The sequence below is a fragment of the Anas acuta genome, chromosome Z, assembly GCF_963932015.1.
Source record: "Anas acuta chromosome Z, bAnaAcu1.1, whole genome shotgun sequence".
Classification (NCBI taxonomy): Eukaryota; Metazoa; Chordata; class Aves; order Anseriformes; family Anatidae; genus Anas; species Anas acuta.
Genome location: NC_089017.1, coordinates 47,983,686 through 48,000,891, shown reverse-complemented (window position 1 = coordinate 48,000,891; position 17,206 = coordinate 47,983,686). Strand labels below are relative to the sequence as shown.

General features: G+C 38.9%; 1 protein-coding gene across 23 annotated transcripts in view; it reads right to left on the bottom strand.

Moving 5' to 3' along the window:
* NRG1 (neuregulin 1) overlaps positions 1 to 17,206 on the bottom strand; it is a 468,454-nt gene that overhangs the window by 25,991 nt on the left and 425,257 nt on the right. For 16 of the 23 annotated variants that reach the window (XM_068666043.1, XM_068666051.1, XM_068666046.1 and 13 more), the window contains 2 exons: positions 12,674 to 12,803; positions 5,993 to 6,051 (listed from right to left, as the gene is read on the bottom strand). In XM_068666043.1, coding sequence (XP_068522144.1) covers positions 5,993 to 6,051; positions 12,674 to 12,803 — 189 coding nt within the window. Of the gene's footprint in view, positions 1 to 5,992; positions 6,052 to 6,707; positions 6,776 to 12,669; positions 12,804 to 17,206 lie in introns of those variants that run through there. The other 7 variants (XM_068666055.1, XM_068666056.1, XM_068666057.1 and 4 more) reach the window with 3 other exon arrangements.

Here is a 17,206-nt window from a genome sequence, read left to right as displayed (position 1 = left end):
GGCCCTGCTCCCGTCCCTGTTGTGTGGGTCCTCGCTCTTGTCAGCAGCTACCTGATGGTGGCTAGGACCACGTGCTGAGCAGTGGGAGCCCTTCTCAGCTTTGGGAACTGACTTCAGCAGGGCTTTCCTTTCCAGAAGATAAGGAGCCAGTCACTTTCCCTTGCCTTCACCAGCATCACCCTCTGGCTGGCTGCATGCCCAGTGGGGGACGGGGGCTGATGCCATTTCCATCAGATCACCTGCCAAAATTAACACCCCCAGGCCCCAGCATCAGGGGAGAGGCAGAACAGAGATTTTCCTTCCAGTTGGTACCCTTGGAGATCATTCCCATAGGGCCAAATCCATAACCATGGCAGCTCTCACTTTCTTTGTCCTTGCATGATGCATAATTAAAATCCAACCCTAATTTTCTGACCAAATGGATTTTTATATAGCTTGTGCACATTGGAAATGCCAATTCTCTCCTGCCAATCAGTAACATGTAAGGGTTAAGTAGGTTGGAATCCACCCAGATCTCTTCCTAAAGTGACAGTTTTACATGCCTACATGAACACTGCTAATGATATACATTAGTTGCATAGAAAGCTTGGTTAAGTCTTTGATAAAATGAATGACATGCCCATGCATATATATTGCTGTATTTATGCTTGCTTACAGGTAAAATTCCTAGCCTGGATGTAATTTAATTTTAGGGGAAGTAATTCGTATCATGCAGTTTCTATTGCAAATAATCCAATGGGAAATTGGTACTTAAATGGGAATATATTCTTGCTGAGAGCCCTAACAAGAAAACATGCTGAAGAAACATGCACCACTTATTCAAACCTAGATAGCATATTGCTCTTATTTATCTTTGTTATTCCTAGCTACATTGCCTAGACGTGATTAAAAGAAAGCAGAATATCCCAGCACTTCTCATTTTATAAACAGATCATCACTTTTGATCTTTTCCTATTTAACCCAATATTGTTGCATATTTATTAGGTGTGATTACAATGTGTATTTTTTTATTGAATATTTGTCCAGGTGCTCTAAAAAGGAATACAATTAATTATTTTTAACAACTCAGTTTTCATTCTGTGAAAAGATTTATTTATTTATTTATTTATTTGGCAGAGCATAATTGGAAGATATAATGCTCAGGATGTATTTTTTTTCCCCCAAAGTGACTTACAGCTACAATTGGAAATAGTGGGATCTAGCATCTACAGAATAAGAATATGGTGCCTGCAAATGCTGGAACAGGTTCTCTAGGGTTACATGCTACATTCATGAGAAGTGTGACACAACTGCTAGGCACTCAAGATTTTGGGGTGGCCGTCCTATAGATTTAGGTGGGTGGGAGCATGGGGACACAGTACTGCCCAGTGAGGGGCAGAGTAGAGGTCTTTGTGGAAACCTTGCACCTGACAGAGGGAACGACCCACTTGAATGAATATGCAGCAGCAGAGAGCTCCAGGGAGACCAATTCCACCTCAGAAGCATCAAGCTGTAGTGTTTCTTAGGCCATTATTTAGTTGTCTTATTAAATGTGTTCTCTGGGTCATTGGGCTTTCTAGAAAATCCTCTTCTTAGTTAACTTGAATTGAAAAAACCTAAAATCCCCCAAGCTTGCACACACTAGAACTACTGCAGGTTGACCAACTCTGCTTGAGTAGGATGTTCTTTCTTCCTGTGGCTTAGGATCTACTTTGGATCTTAGGTCTTGTTTCATTTCAGTGGTACTTAGGCTACAAAAGCAATTGTGAACATGCGATGTCCTATGGCTCCTGCAAAAGTATAATCCTACAACTAGATTGAATATCAGACTTCAGAAAATGTCATTTTTAAATTAGACTACTATATCATAGCAAATTTAGCATTTCATAATTATTAACTGAGCAGTTTATAGTGAAAAAAAAACTGTCTTCCTTAATCTTGGGCAGAAAACAGCAACATTTTTTCAATCTATTTGTGTCATTCAGGAGTCTTGGTCTCAGCACATTAAAAGCACAATTTAGGGTGCTGAAAAGATTTAGAAAATTAAAATTTCAGGTAAGATTACCTCATACCCTCGCAGAGATGTGACCATTTGAGAAATATAGAGAAACTGAGAAATAATAAACTAGCAGAATGGCTGGAAAATGTGCTTACAAAGATTAGCATTTTATGCGGAAACACTGAAAAATTGAGGCTGTTAAGGTATAACAGCAGAGTTGTGGTTATCCCTCTAGAATACTATAGCTTTATTGAACTCCTGCCTTATTCCTTCTGTAATTTCTTAGCCAAGTACATTTTGAAAGTATGAGGCAAAGGCTATCTAAACAGAATTTTCCCTCTTGAAATTGTCCCTCTTGCCCTCTAAAGATAGTAGATCTGAAATGGACACAAGGCAAACTGGTGTCCCATACTGAAATGCTTGCTTTCTGAAGTGCAGAGACCACATCTGAGTCATGCCTGAGGCAGCTCACAGTATGCCCAAGTTGTTCTATATTCACCATGCATATATAAAACTATTAGCCGATGAAGTAAGTGAGTCACTGAGACCTTTGGATGGGGTCCTTGGCCCATCTGGGATATTTGGAAGGACAAAGAGTTTACCTGTGATTATGCTCTAGAGAAGTGTCTTCAACCTTTCATCAATCCAAGGCTCCGCCAGAGTTTCTTATTCCAAGGATCGTTCTGCACAGTGTTGATATAAGAGCTCTCATGCATAGCTACATAAAAATTATCCTCCACTTTTATGTTAATTCCTTACTTCTAGTTTCCTCCATTTACTTTGCTCTCCTGCCTTCAAAGGAGTGAATGTGTGAACACTGGAATAGAGCAAGTATATCTGCGTGGAGCAGATGTACTTTCACAATACTTCCATGGACCACCTTCTGATATCTTATGGAACAAGAGTGGACCCACGACCCTCAAAGCCTCCGCAGCAAAAAGACAGATGGCGCTTTGGTATCTCCTGACACCTCAGGGTGCAGCATGAACTCCTGGCCAACAACTCTAACCTGCTTGTACATGTGGCATAGCATGTCTTTCACATCTGCCCTTCCTCTTTGGAAAAATTGGTTAGATCAAGGATACTGGGAAAACACAAGGTAGCAGGTGTGATATCTGTGCTCAGGGAAAAGATGCTATAGGGTCTACCAGCCAGGCATAAAGGATGTGCAAACTAGCACAGTTTGTTCTTGTTTTCATTTGTTCTGCAGCAGTGGGAAGCACCAGGGGATAAATTGTGTAGATGTGCTGACTAGAAGTAGAAGTTGAACTGTGGTGGTTCATCACCTCTTGGCCACAACAGGTTGTTCTGTGGTTTTGTGTGTTTGCAAAGCTGGAAGCCAATGGACAGTCAATGTAAATATGTACCTTCCAATAGGCTTCATCACATATGCTATGCTGAAATTTCCACTGTCAAAAAGGAAAGCCATTTCTTTGAAGGAAGTTTTCTTAAAATGGAGGTTCATCTGATTTCTTGCATTCTTTTTCAACCTGTTTTTAGAGCATCATGATAACTGTATACTACAGGGCTAATTGAATCACTGCCAATATAAACCAGTTAGCCTCGCACCCTGTTGGGGTGGAGGATTTGTAAAATGCTGACCATTGGCCTTACTCTGACCTTGTAAAAGGCCCTCAGCACAACTTCTAACTTCAGGACTCTTCAGGACTCCAGGGCAGATTTATGAAGCTAGCTTTTTCTTAGCAATGAAGCCTGAAGATAGCAAGAGCTCATCACACTTTAGGCACATTTGGCACAGAACCCCACTGAAGCTTTCTTTTCAAATGAAAAAAGAGCCTTCCAAAATCAATTACAATTAGATATCACTGTATAGTTCACATTTACACTTTTGTTTCCTATGGCACTTATGTTCTTTAACTCTATGATTTGCTCTGTAGTTTGCAAAAGCTTCATCAATAGAGGTAAATTAAATTAATGACCTGCAACACTTGGTGCAAAATATGAGCTTGCCTTTCAGCCCCAAACACAACATTTGCCTGAAGAAAACTCCCATTATTATCTCCCCTCCCCCTTTTAAATGTATCCTTTTGACTGTGTTGGGTGTAATAAGAAGAAGTCATACAAATGCTTCTTCATTGATTTTTCTGGTTAAATATAAATGTACCCTCACTGGACTTTTTCCAACACTGTTGTTTTAAGATTTGTAGCAACTTAAGAAACCTGATGTTATAATGCAGATGCACAGTAGGCTGAAGTGCTGGGGTCCAACTGCCATTGCCTGGGGTTCTCAGAGTATGTAGCTGTGTGCTCTTCTGCCAGTGCATTTCAAGGAGAGGTGTACTGGGCTGGCTCAAGTGCTTATAGCTGAGCATAACACCTGCTGTGAGGCAAGGGCATCTATGCCTTTGTCATGGAGGCAATTTCAGAAAAACTCAGGTTGGTGTCTGCAACCTAAAGATGCCTTTAAAAATCCCAACCAGAGTTAGGAAACTAAAAAACTAACCAGGAGGGAAAACCCACCTCTCTCTCTCTCTCTGTGTTTTCCGGGTAGGAAAATTAATTTATGATCCACATATAATTCTACCATAGTTTTCAGCATTAGTTCAGTAGCAATCAATGGATATTTTATTTTTATAGTATCTCCTTTTAATTTTTTTTTCTAAGACAAAAAACATAACTGTGCTTTTCATCACAATACAGAGAAAAGGCCATTTAAATCTAACACTTGGTAAACTTAAACACTGTAATAGCATAAAAAAATTAAAATTCATCATTACCAGAGATGTTTTAAAAATAACTCACACCAATAAAGCTTTTAAAACAGGAGGATAAAACACAGACTTGAATGCTGGAAGGTCTGGTCTCCAGTCAGCACCCTTGGGATTTACATGGGTAGCTTCTATGATGAGCAGTATGAATTATGCATGGGCATTTTTCATCCATCACTATATGAAAACCTATGCATCTCTTCAGGCTCCAAAATGTCCAGCATATGCTAACAGCTTTTTGTACTATGTACTAATGGAAATTAAGCTAGCCTATAGACTCTGAAATATTTCCATGCTGGCAAGCAATCCATCAAAAAAATAGTTCCTATAATACTGATCTTAGATCATAGTACATTCTGATGCCAGTGACAATTAATTATGAATAATAGTCATGAAATAAAATGTAAGATCTAAGCAATTTTCTTCGATGTTACCTTTGACTTTGTTATAGCCAATGAGACAATAAATATTCAGTGTGCTTTCATTTTTTGCACTGACAATTAATAATAATTAACCCGTCCCTCCATGGGAAAGCTTCTAAGATGATCTGACTACAGTGCTGATTCTCCCGGTGATCTAACATAGATTGCTCTGTGTGCGCCTGTGCATGCTACACTTCTTTGGGCTATTAATCTGGCTTTGAAATACTTGATCTCTTGCACCTGTTACCCACAAATAAATACTTCAAGCCCCATTGTTGATTCCATTTTCCCTCCTTTTCTTTTTCTTTCTGTGCTCTCTTTGCTCTGAAACTTGGACAATGAGAAGAAAGAACACTTTGATCCTGTTTAGAATGTGCTCATTAGAAACAATGTAAGCATGTCAATTACCTTTAACTTGTTCCAAAAACAAAACTCATAGATAAACAGTTCATCTATGCATCCCTTGCATCCCTTTACTGAAGGATTACTGCTTTTTTTTTTTTTTTTTTTTTTTTTTTTTTTTTTTTAATAAAATGTGAGACTTTCAAAATGCCATTTTTGCACTTTTACTGCTTGATGTCAGTGGGAAGTCCGTACCACACCATTCAGTGTTAATTTCACAGCGTTCCTAAGTCTTGCATTTCCCCATAACCTCAATGCCAAACAATCCAGGAGAGTACTGCAATAGCTTTTTGTTATCATTTTCATGCAACAAGCAGAGACGATCAATATTAGGCCTTAGGCAACAAATCTAGTTAAAGATATAAAAAAAAAAAAAATTGGAGGAAAGATGCAGCGACAAGAAAGCAGCACCGACTGAGCATGCTTCTACTGCGGCACAGACAGAAAGGTAGTGGACGTACTGTAGAAGCTGGCCATTACGTAGTTTTGGCAGCGATCACCAGTAAATTCATTTGGGCACCTGAGAGGAAAAACAAACAAAAAAAAATGGTAGAGAAAAAACAGAGAAAAGAGAAGAGGTGAATATATGCTAAGAAAGAAGCTCCTTCAGTGTGAACTGATATGACTTGGTGAGTTCACTTTCAGAAACCGAATCTCGGTTTAGTGTGTCAAAACACCTCACAATGTTGAGAGCAACTCATTTGCTCTGTGGAAATGAACATGAAATTCCCCCCAGAAAAAACAGCCAAAACCAAACCAATCCAGATCAAAGTGTGTAAGATCAAAATATGTAAGAGAGAAAATCACCACTTCAAATTCACAAATTGCTTTTAGGATGCACTTTCCACAAGGCAGCGAGGACACAAGATCTGTACAGCACTCATCTCCATGAGTTTGTTCTTTTAGAGTAGCAGTTTACACCAGTTTCCCAAACAAGAAAGCTGCCAGTGTGTGCAATAAATGCATCTGCAAATGGATGGAAGATCAAAAATCACAGAAATGAGAGACATTTTGGAGGTCAATAATGCCATGGTGTACGGATTTTACGTTTGAAAATCAAGTCTTAAATTAGTGTGTAAAGAGGCCGGTTCCAGCTGAACTGTGAAAACACCAAGTACTATTGATTTTGTTGCTGTAGTTGGGGAAGAAAGCAAAGTTCAGATTATTTTAACATACTTTCTTGGTTTTGGATTTTCATGGGCAGAGTTTCAGTACATCTTGCTCCAGTGAATCCAGGTTGGCACCTAAAGGGCAAAAACGTGATAAGCAATAGTACACCAAAACCACTGCACTAACAGACTGATATCTGCTGGCCTATGGAGATGGTAGTGCATTAAATGACCTCCTGGTTAGGTGTTAGTGAAAAATGACCAGAAAAGGGCAAGAAAGTGTAATCTTCCTGGAAGATAGCACTTCACAAAATTTACCGCAAAAATCCACCAGAGAAAAAAATAGGAAGTCTTTTTGTTTGCCTGTTTTGAAAAAGAAGACCTAGCAAAAATGTGTATCAACTCATTGCTTATTCCTTGTCATGAAGGGATCAGATTGAGTTTTTAAAATTTGCAATGTGCTGTATAACTGTGATTTATACTGTTGCAGTCATACAGAATCTATGAAAGTACCTTCATTTCCCTATTTCTGTAATGACACGTTGTGTCTTTGAGTAGTTTCCTTAAATGGGAGATAATTAAAACAGCAATCACAGAAAAGACAAAAAAAAAAAATTCCAAATAGTGACAACAACGTGAAACACAAAGGCAGGAGGTATCTTCAACATGGCTGACAAAAGGAAAATGAGTCAGTCTAGCCAAGAGGTAAGGCAATTGGGCAGAGGTGCTCTCAAAATTGGAAGCTCCGTAGCTGTCTGCCTTTTTATTTCATGTGGTCTTCTGTGCAGGTTGCCCCTTGGTCACATTCCACTTCCATGCCTTTCTTATCTTCCCTTAGGCTGCTGGCTGTCAACTCTTCCTTCATCTTTATTCTTGATTTTGAGTCAGAACTCAGCAGTTTGCCCCCAAAATATTACCATAGCAATGGAAGCTCCTGTACTTCTGATACAAATCTGAATGACTCTCCACCACATTAAAAATATAAAGACTTCAGTCTTCTTCCTTCTTCTGCTATGCACTCTTACTCAACACATAGATGTTAATAATCTGCTATCTCCTTCCTTGAATCCATCTCACTTTCATTGTCTGTCTTTCTGACAATATCCATGAGCTTTGCCATGGTGCAAGAATCTCCCTCTCTTCTGCTGCTGATGATTGGGTGCTAACTTCTGTTTCAAACCACGTCACCATTTACTCTTCATGGGATGAAGAGCCTTTTTATTTGCAAATGAAAGTTGTTCAGAACAATCCTCTGCCTCTTCTGTCCATCAGAATTGCCTTGTGAACTGAAATCGGGCCTGATCAGCAGATGACCATTGTCAGACAAACACTAGTATCTTATTCAAATAAACCATGGAGGAATTACTTTGGTATAAGAGTTTACTCTTGGTGTAGCAGAGTTTACTCTGGGTATCTGTAGATGATTCTTTGGAGGTGATTTCCTGTAATAATGTATATTTGTTTATTAAGGAAGGGAGACGATGTTCTTCAGAGCCAAGATCATATCTTCTGATAAGCACACAACGTAGAGAGATCCCAGTCTCCAGAGACACATTTAGTTGAGAAAAACGCAACAAGGATTAATTTTGTTGTGAGAAGGTGGTAATTGCTGGGCATGAGAGAAGACTGCATTTTGATCTCTGTTACTGATTAAGAGTGAAAATGCTTTACCCCCTTGATTTCAGTTTTATTTTGCACATCTCATTAAATATCTATCCTTGGAAAGCTGGCATTTGCATGTGCACCACCTTTCACTTCACAAGGATTTCTCCCTCTTGCTCTTCAGGCCCAGCCCTTCATAACTTTAATAAGCATGGTGATTAAATGTCTTGGGCTTTATTCCTGCCGCTGGCTGATGGTGTTTGCTTGTTCAGTCTGTGCTTGCTTTCAGATGTTGGTGCAGCTGTGGAGGTGATGAAAAGAACTCAAGCACTGGTGTAGAAAAGTTTGAAATTGCTTTCAGACTAAGATGGGTCAGTCCCATTGAGATGGTGCTGAAAAGAGCTCAGATGTTCTTGTGCTTGTACTTACACCAAAACCATTGTCAGCAAATGAACTACAGCATCTGCCACTGAGAACAGGTCCAGGGCGGGACAGTGGAGACAAGAGATGAGATGAGCCTTCTTATTATTTTGTGTGAATGCTAAAGGCATTTCATAGCTCAGATGTAAAATGCCACGTGGTTTCCGGAGTTCTTCGGCAGGTTGTTTCCTGTAGACAGTGCTCTTACAAGCACTTGTAATGGTGTCATTTTGGAAACATGTCCTACTCATTTTTCTTATTTATTTATTTTTAAGTTCATTACCCACCTGCAGTTTTCTATTAGGACACTAGCAAAAAATGGAATCAGGTAAACCAGGGCAACAGTGATTCCTTACACAAATAGACATTTGTATGACTATAGCCTTATAGTTTCCTTTTGGCCTAAAAAACAGACTAGTGAGATTATTCATTACAGTATTAACTGGGTAGAATCAAAAAGAGGATAAAATAATTGCTCTTCTCTTCTACATTCAGTATTCAAAAGGTTCAGTTAGCTGTATGCACTCAGAAGGCACTTCTCAGAAATTCAAATGCATTTCATCAGTGGTTTTTGGTGGGACGGGAAAGGCTGAATGGATCAAAACGTCGCAGTTACTTTTCGTTCACTGCCTATAAGCAGATATATTGTAGGGTGTTTTTTTTTTTAAAAGATTTATTTAGTAGGCTGTTTCATAGCTTATGCCAGAACTAGTATTTCCATTCTACCTTTTAAATGAGCAACTTCAGAGCTTTTGTTAGCTTTGTTGAAACAATTTTTCTCTTTTCACCATTTTCAAGAACTTTCTGTCAATTTCTATCCTATCAAAGCCTTTGAATGAAGATGCGGATAGCAACTGGCTATGTCATTAAAAAAATGTAATTCACTCTTTTGCTGTTAAGAAAGGCAGGAGCATTAGAGAGAATTATGTTCATCCAGTGAAAATTGGAAGTAAATTCATTTCTTCAGTAAGAGCAAAAGCAGTAGAAAAGATGATCTCTTCTAGTTAGGAATCAATTAGTCAGACCAGCAAGGCCTTCATGGTAGAATTCTTCAAAAGAACACTGTAAAAGCATAACAGTTATTATATTCATATACATTTTTCTTCAGATAAGAAGGAAATGCTAGGGACTCTGGTCTTAATTTTACATTTATTGAAGAAACTATATATTTTTTTGTCTTCAGTGGACTGGTGAACACATTTCTTACTGGACAGAAATGACATAAGAACCTCAGCACAGCCAGTAACATTCAAGCTTCTGAAGTCTGTACCATTTTCCAAATGTGACTCATGTTCCTGTGAAATGTCTGAAGATTTTGCACATTAATTTACTTAGGTAGTCTCAAAGTTTCCTTTTTCATGTTTCACGTTTTGAGATTGTTTTGTTCAGCCTGGGACCATAATTAAAATAAATGTAGGAAACATACATGTAACCATAGATGTAGCTGTTCAATGCATTAGTAAGTCTTTGCACATTTCTTGAGTATTTCACCAAGTTACCTCTTAAAAGCAAAGAATTTTCTTGAAGTTCACACCAGGAACCATGAGAACAAAATCAAGTCCAGTCTGGATCATTATACTATGTATTTTACAACAGGATTTTTTTGAATACATAGGTCTAGATTTTAACAGAAGATTTTTTTATTTATTTTTTTTTTTTTTACAAAACCAGAGATACCACTTGGAAAATTCCATGGTTGTTGTGAATCTGAGTCATGTTTTTTTGGTTAGGGATAAAACAAATTTAGAATGATATGGCTCATACTTTAGAAATTTTGTTTTTGCTTTCAACAGATGGACCATATGGAAAAATGTGAACTTGCTACTGAGGCAGAAATATGAAGAGCAAGTACCATATTTCAAGCATTCTGTTTCCACAAGCATGTTCGGAGGGAAGATTTATTTTCTCAGAACAATGAAGGCAATGTGTACTGGATAGATACTCATTTTAATTAACACTGGAATACTGGAATTAAATGTAGACATCTGTATTTTTAATGAAACGAGAACTGTATTTTGTCTTTTCTGTTTCCCAGCACACCCACTTTCAAGTACTCACACTTTTATTTCTTACGTTGCTATATTGCATCTTGTTTTGCTGCACAACACAGTTTCACTTCTGGCAAGTATTAGAGGGCATAGCAAAATGTCTGCAAAGTATCAGTGCCCCTGACTGTCCACGAGATAAGAATCCTATTCCACTGCTTTACAGTAAATGAGATTCACCCTCTCTGATTTTACAGCTATGATGCTTTTTCCAAATAGGTCTAGGGCCACCCAGAGAGAGGTACATCTGCCAAATTTGGGAATTGCCTTTTCTTTCAACCCTAGACACAGAATTAAGAGTTATTTCTTGTCTACAAGAGAGAAAAAAAATCTCCATTCCATTGAAATGTATCTGAGAAAATTAATTAAAAAAATTAATCAGCATATAACATCAAAGAACACAGTCAGATCTCTGCCTGTATACATATACATGTACATATATATGTATAGGTATACAAAACAACAACTTCCCAAACAAATGAAAATTGGGTAGCTCTGAAACTGTCAAGACAGTGCTAATTCTTAACAAATCTGGGAGATGCCAAACACTGCTGCCTTGTGCTTTTATTTATTTATTTATTTATTTATTTATTTATTTATTTATTTATTTATTTATTTATTTTCCCTGCATAGTTTTTGGATAAGAAGTTAAAACAGGGAGGTAGGCCCTGGTACGTGCTATATCAGTCATATCAGAATGCTCATTGTGTACTGCTGTTGTATAATGATCACGTAAATTTAACACAACTTTCTCTCTCCCATCCAGCCCACCAGAGCCAGCAATTTTTCCATATTCAATTTAGCTAAAAACAAATTGAAAATCAATGAAATATTCATCACTTTCTGCAATGGTGCAATCTGTGAACAACCAAAGCAAAACAAAGCTCATAAAGTGCAGGTAACATCAATCTACAAAACAAAAGAAAACTCAAAAAGCAGAACATTGTAGATTTTTTTTTTAACAGTGCCACACAGTCTGTGACTTTCTTGCCTAATGAAAGTATCATAGACCTTCTGCACTCTCACACATCACACATTACAAGTACTGTTATTTGATTTTTAGCCAGAGAAGACTGAAAACTTATTACAGCAGACAACAGTTTCTGCTGAGCAGTCTCTCATCTGCATGAAAAAAAACACAACATCCTCACAAAAGTTCCTCCTTTCCACTCAGTCCTGCTAGATCCCAAGGATGTTTCCCAAGGCATTAAGTGCCAAGTCTCCTCTGAAGTGAGAGAAGCAATAGCTTACTAAGACTGATTTAACTCCAGAAGTAAGTACTGCATGATGTGATACCAGGCAGGAGGTGTACTCTGATGCTGTAGTTCTTAACGGCTGCTCTCCAAAATAAAGGATTATTGCAACAGCCTGCTACAGTGCAAGCCAGGACTTGAGAAAAGTGCACAAGCACAACACTTTAAACTAAACTCATGTTCATATGTTTTCCTGAATCAAAGATTCTCAGATGAAATAGCAACCTCTACCAACTGCCTTTACATTCATTGCTTTTTATGCATTTAGCACCACAGCAAAAATCCAGCTGAGAATCCATTCTGATCAGAGAGTGTTTAGTTACTACAGCATACAATAAAAATAACCACATTTTTTCATGTAGAAAGGTCACTTATCCAAGGGAGTTACCAACACATTTTTTTGTTTGTTTGTTTGTTTGTTTTTCCCCATTTGTAATGTACTTACTTTACAACACCTGTTTCATTATGTCTAACATAAGGCTTAAATTGTGTTACTTCATGCCATATAAACATCCGTGAGGCTTGCTGTGCCTTTAACCTCATGGAAAGATTTCTTGGTTAGTCTCTGATATGCCTCATATCCATATACTTAAGAAAGAAGAAATATCTAACACCACAAGTATAGCAGAAGAAAATTTTCAGGTGCTTCTTTAAAGAAAAAGTATTTATGGAACCAGCTCTCTCCACCAAAATAAGCAAAGAGGATTTCTTACCTGCACAGGTATCTTGGGGGGTTTGGGAGGTCTTTAACCATGTAACACTCTCCCCCATTTACACAGAAGGCTTTCTGCTTTACGTCACATTTCGTGAGATGACTTGTCCCAGTTGTAGATGTAGAAGTAGCTGAGAAAAGACAAAATGAAAATACAGATCAGAATGGCTTAAGCTTTTTTTCCTGTCTGGTAAGAGTACTTGTATGTCAGGGAAGAGGTAAGGCCAGGGAGTATTTGGCATGTATAGCGAGTTCTCTGCTGCCACCACAGTTATGAATTGTTTGATACCATGTTTTGTTGGCTGATACACAAAGTGGAGTTCAAAAGCCACTCCTAGCCTAGGAGGAAGGCAGTATTTCTCTAGCTCCAGTCCATCATGCAACCTTAAATTTCTGCAACACTCAGGTATGTGTCATTGACTCAGGCTGTGTGACTTATATGCAGGTACTTATATCGTGTTAATCAATCAAGTGATTTGGGGGTGTGAGATTCATTACAGGCTGTTGAATTCTCAACGCATTGTTGATATAGCTCATTGTTGCTTACATTAATAAAGTGAGGCCCTGGATGAGGTTCCTTCCTGATATTACCTTGAAGTAGGTGTTTTCCACTGGAGCTTAACCTGTGGCCCAATATAGAATTGAACTAAATCCTTGAGACTAAACCACTCAGTCCAGCCCCTGCATTTTACTAGAGGAGAGAATGACTGGCTGAATGCCTCATGGCTATTCCTCCGCTTACAGATGGTCTGACACAGAGCTGTTGCTGCTCTGCCTTGACCCTGTACAAGGCAGGGAGAGTGCAAGAGGCTGGAAGCATTGTCCCTTCCTGTGCGTAAATGATTGCCACCATTGCATCCACAGGAGACCTTGAACTGGAGGCCAGCCTAGCTACTCCTGCAGATGGGCTTATCTGTGTGAAGTTACAACATTCTGTTAGATAAGTCTAACTTGCCATTAAATGGAAGTACCGACAGTGTTTCTTACCTTGCTACCTGCTATATTTAGGGAACACCTAGGGTTGGCAGGAGCAGGGTTTGGTAAAACAATATTTAAGGAGGCTGACAGGATAAGATGAGAATAAAAACAGCCCTAGGATTTGCTGCTGCAATGCCTGTCAAGGAGAGGAACGTGTCTTGGGCCAAAGGGAGCAGTACTGTCTGAGAGGGAGTGCTCAAAAATTCACTCTGCATTGCAGCCATTGCAGGTAACCCCTGTTGTGAGGTGAGCTAACAGCTAATGGCAGCAGGGATGATAGGGAGATTCTCAGCTCCTCACCCTGCTCTGTGGCTGCAAAACTGCCTCCATGAGCCAGGTTACACCTAAAACAGGCGTGCACCTGCTAGGCTGCAGCTGCAGACCCAATTTGCAGCCGCTGGTGCAGCAACCCCATAGTTTGGATACATTTTTCTGTAAACATTTTTCCCTGAATACTGACAAAACAGGATAGGCATGATTCAAGCCTAGAAACTAGTCAGTCTCCATCTCAGGAACCATGACAATGTCGTGCTGTGTGACCTCTGGCAAGTCACAAGCAAAGTTAGATTCACTTTGTTTGGCTTTGTCTAAAACTAAACCATTTAGTTGTAAGACTCTCTACAGCCCAAGAAAGCTGCCCACCTTATCCTCCCAGTGGGTGGGATAAACACCTCCTGACTGCGTCTGTCTGTCCACATTAACTGCAAGGCAAGCTTATGCCCTTGAGAATGTTCCCTAATTTTCTATGTGATCCAAGGACCATTTTCTATATGGTCCTTTTTTTAGCTACGTCCAGACCTATAGAAGTAAGACATTTTCTTACAGAGCTAAGCAAATCCCAGTATTTTTCTTTCTCTCTTTTGTTTTTGTTTTTATTTATTTATTTTTTTTTCCTTATTTATTCTGAAAGATAACTTCTACCCTGAGGTGGAATAACTGTTTCATCTACTGACCGATTCTACTGGAGTTGACTAGAAAGCTGCAAATGCTTACACAAAAGTTGCCTGATAGTCAAAGCCTTTTCTAACATGAAAAGCACTCAAGGGGCATGTTTATACTAGGTAATGCATGACTTTCTAATATTTGCTGCACACACTGAATCCAAAGAAAACATGCTTTTAGCAGATCAGCTGTTAACAAATACCACTTATGCATTTTGAGATTTTTTTAAATTTTTTTTTCCTTTTTTTTTTTTTTTTTTCTGTGAATAAGGATGAAGTAGTCCCTCTCACATTCAGTTTTCATGTGTTTCTTATCATTTTCCAAGTAAAACTGAATTTTTAGAACTCGACACTGGGGAGAATGGGCCACCTTGGTTTTCATCATTTTTGAATGTTTTTTTAGTCATCTTGTTTCAATGATATATGAGATATTTCTGGTATTTTTAAGTTCCCCCCTATTGTTCCATCAAAATCCTTTCTGCCTGTACAGTTAATGTCTCTCAAACCCCTTCCCTACTTTGCTAACCATCACCAGCATGGCAACTTCTTTTTCTTTCTTTCATCATGCCTTGTTGGCATGGGGTGCTCTCCAATAGTCCAAAAGTGCTCTGAAAAGTGCTCTTGTGAAGTTTTCTGAAACTCAAACTCTCCCTGCTTCTCACTGTTGCATGCACCCATCGTGTCATGTCCCATCAGATCCTGATCTTGACTGGGGCCTCTAAGTGCTAATGAAACACAAACACAGAGTACTAATTCCTCGAAATAACAAATTCCTTTCTCATGGCTCCTCGAAGCATGATGTATAACCTCTCAGATCAGGATAAATTTATGCCTTGTCTAGAGACAGGAAAAGGGGTCATGTTTTAAAAGTAGTCTGACACTTTTTCAACTCGCCTGGGTTGAAACAGGACTTTGCACCCGATGTTGACAAAAGGCTGGCCAACAGATTGCCATCAGCTCAGCGGGGAAGGGTCGTCTACGCCTGATGTCTGTGGGTTGGCCACCATCCTTGACATGAATCTTAGGACAGGAGCTTTACCTTCTGCCTTTCCCTCTTCACTGACTTGAAAGGAACCTTGATTATTAGATCAGAGGATGTGCCTGACATGACAGGATAAGGCATAACATGACCTCAGATATGACAAAACCTGAGTGAGTGAATCCCATCTGTACAGTAAGACACATGAAGCATTTGTGAGTTGTAACAGGTAAACTCACTTTTAAGCTTATCCCTACTTATAGGCTATCCACAACTGTGTCCTTTTACCTCATTAAAAGACTTTGTTCTGCAGGAGACACAAGCACTCTGAGGATGTCCTTGAGCTCAGAAAGCTAATGCATTAATTTGTGAGTGAAAAAAAAAGCAAAAAAAAAAAAAGCAATATTGTCTGTAGTGTTTCTGCCAAAAAAAAAAAACATACTGCTACCCTGCTGGCTAATGGAATGCTTTAAATTGAATTATGAAGGTAGATATAGTAGCAAGTGGGCTCATAGCTATCTATAATTGTTTTCATCATCTTGCTTACTGCTTTTTCTTTAAGCAGCAGTTCAATCAAAAGCAGATCACAGTGGAGTTTCAAAGTAACAGTTATTTCCCAGCTGATGTAAGTGAGCTTTGGATAGCAGCAATTGCTCTGAACTGATTAGTAGAGATGGGAATAATCTGCAGTTTTCAGAGAAATCCCATGATATAAGGGCTTTACACGTATTTGTGAGGGGTGCCTCTACCCTTCATTTTTGGCATCATATGTTCAAAACCATTGTATAAATCTCGCACAATAATTTTCTCTGCATTACTGATTCACTGGCACTGTAGTCCCAGTCTGACTGAGCTTTGTAACTGCATGGGGTGAAGGGAAGAAAAAAGTCTCCAGGGAGTTAATTCTAGTATTAGTTTTTCTTTGCAAAGGATGCACAGTTTTTATGGCATAAAGCCAGTATTCAGTGTATGCACTGTAAGTCTATTTCACAAATTAAATACAAGAAACACTAACTGTGGTTTTGGGTTTCACTTAAAGCCACATAACGGAAGAAATGTGGTGTTTGAGAGCAGGTGTTCATCAGAGCCCATTCCACACAGCCCATAACTACCCCTAAAACACTGCATTTCCATAGTTCTCTAGCAGAGAGGGACTTGGAGGATGTATAGTGGGAATGACCAGCAGGGGTGAGGTAAAACACAGCTGTAGACCACATATCTGAGCGTTGTTCTTTATCCACCTAGCCAAAAGTCATACCTCTTTTCTCTTCTGTAATGTTTCCTTCAGTTACACAAGCACAAGCTAGCCAAGCTGGTATGTCCTACAGTCCAACACGGAACCCCTTGCTTACTGAAAGGCTAAATTACATGCTGTAATGAAATTTGAAAATGTCATGCATAAGATAATGTCTGAAAATGCTACATACTACCTTTTATTATTGTTATTATTTATTTTATTTTTCTGCATGCAGAAATGCTGTACTCAAAAAGCAACTGCAGGCAGTCTGAATAAAGTCCCCACTAACGCAAATATTCACTTGGCAGTGAAGAACAATGAGATATGTTCCCCTCTAGGGGAACTGCCCTTTAAGAAAAAGAGAAATAGATACAGCATTTTTCAAAAACTACTCTCTGA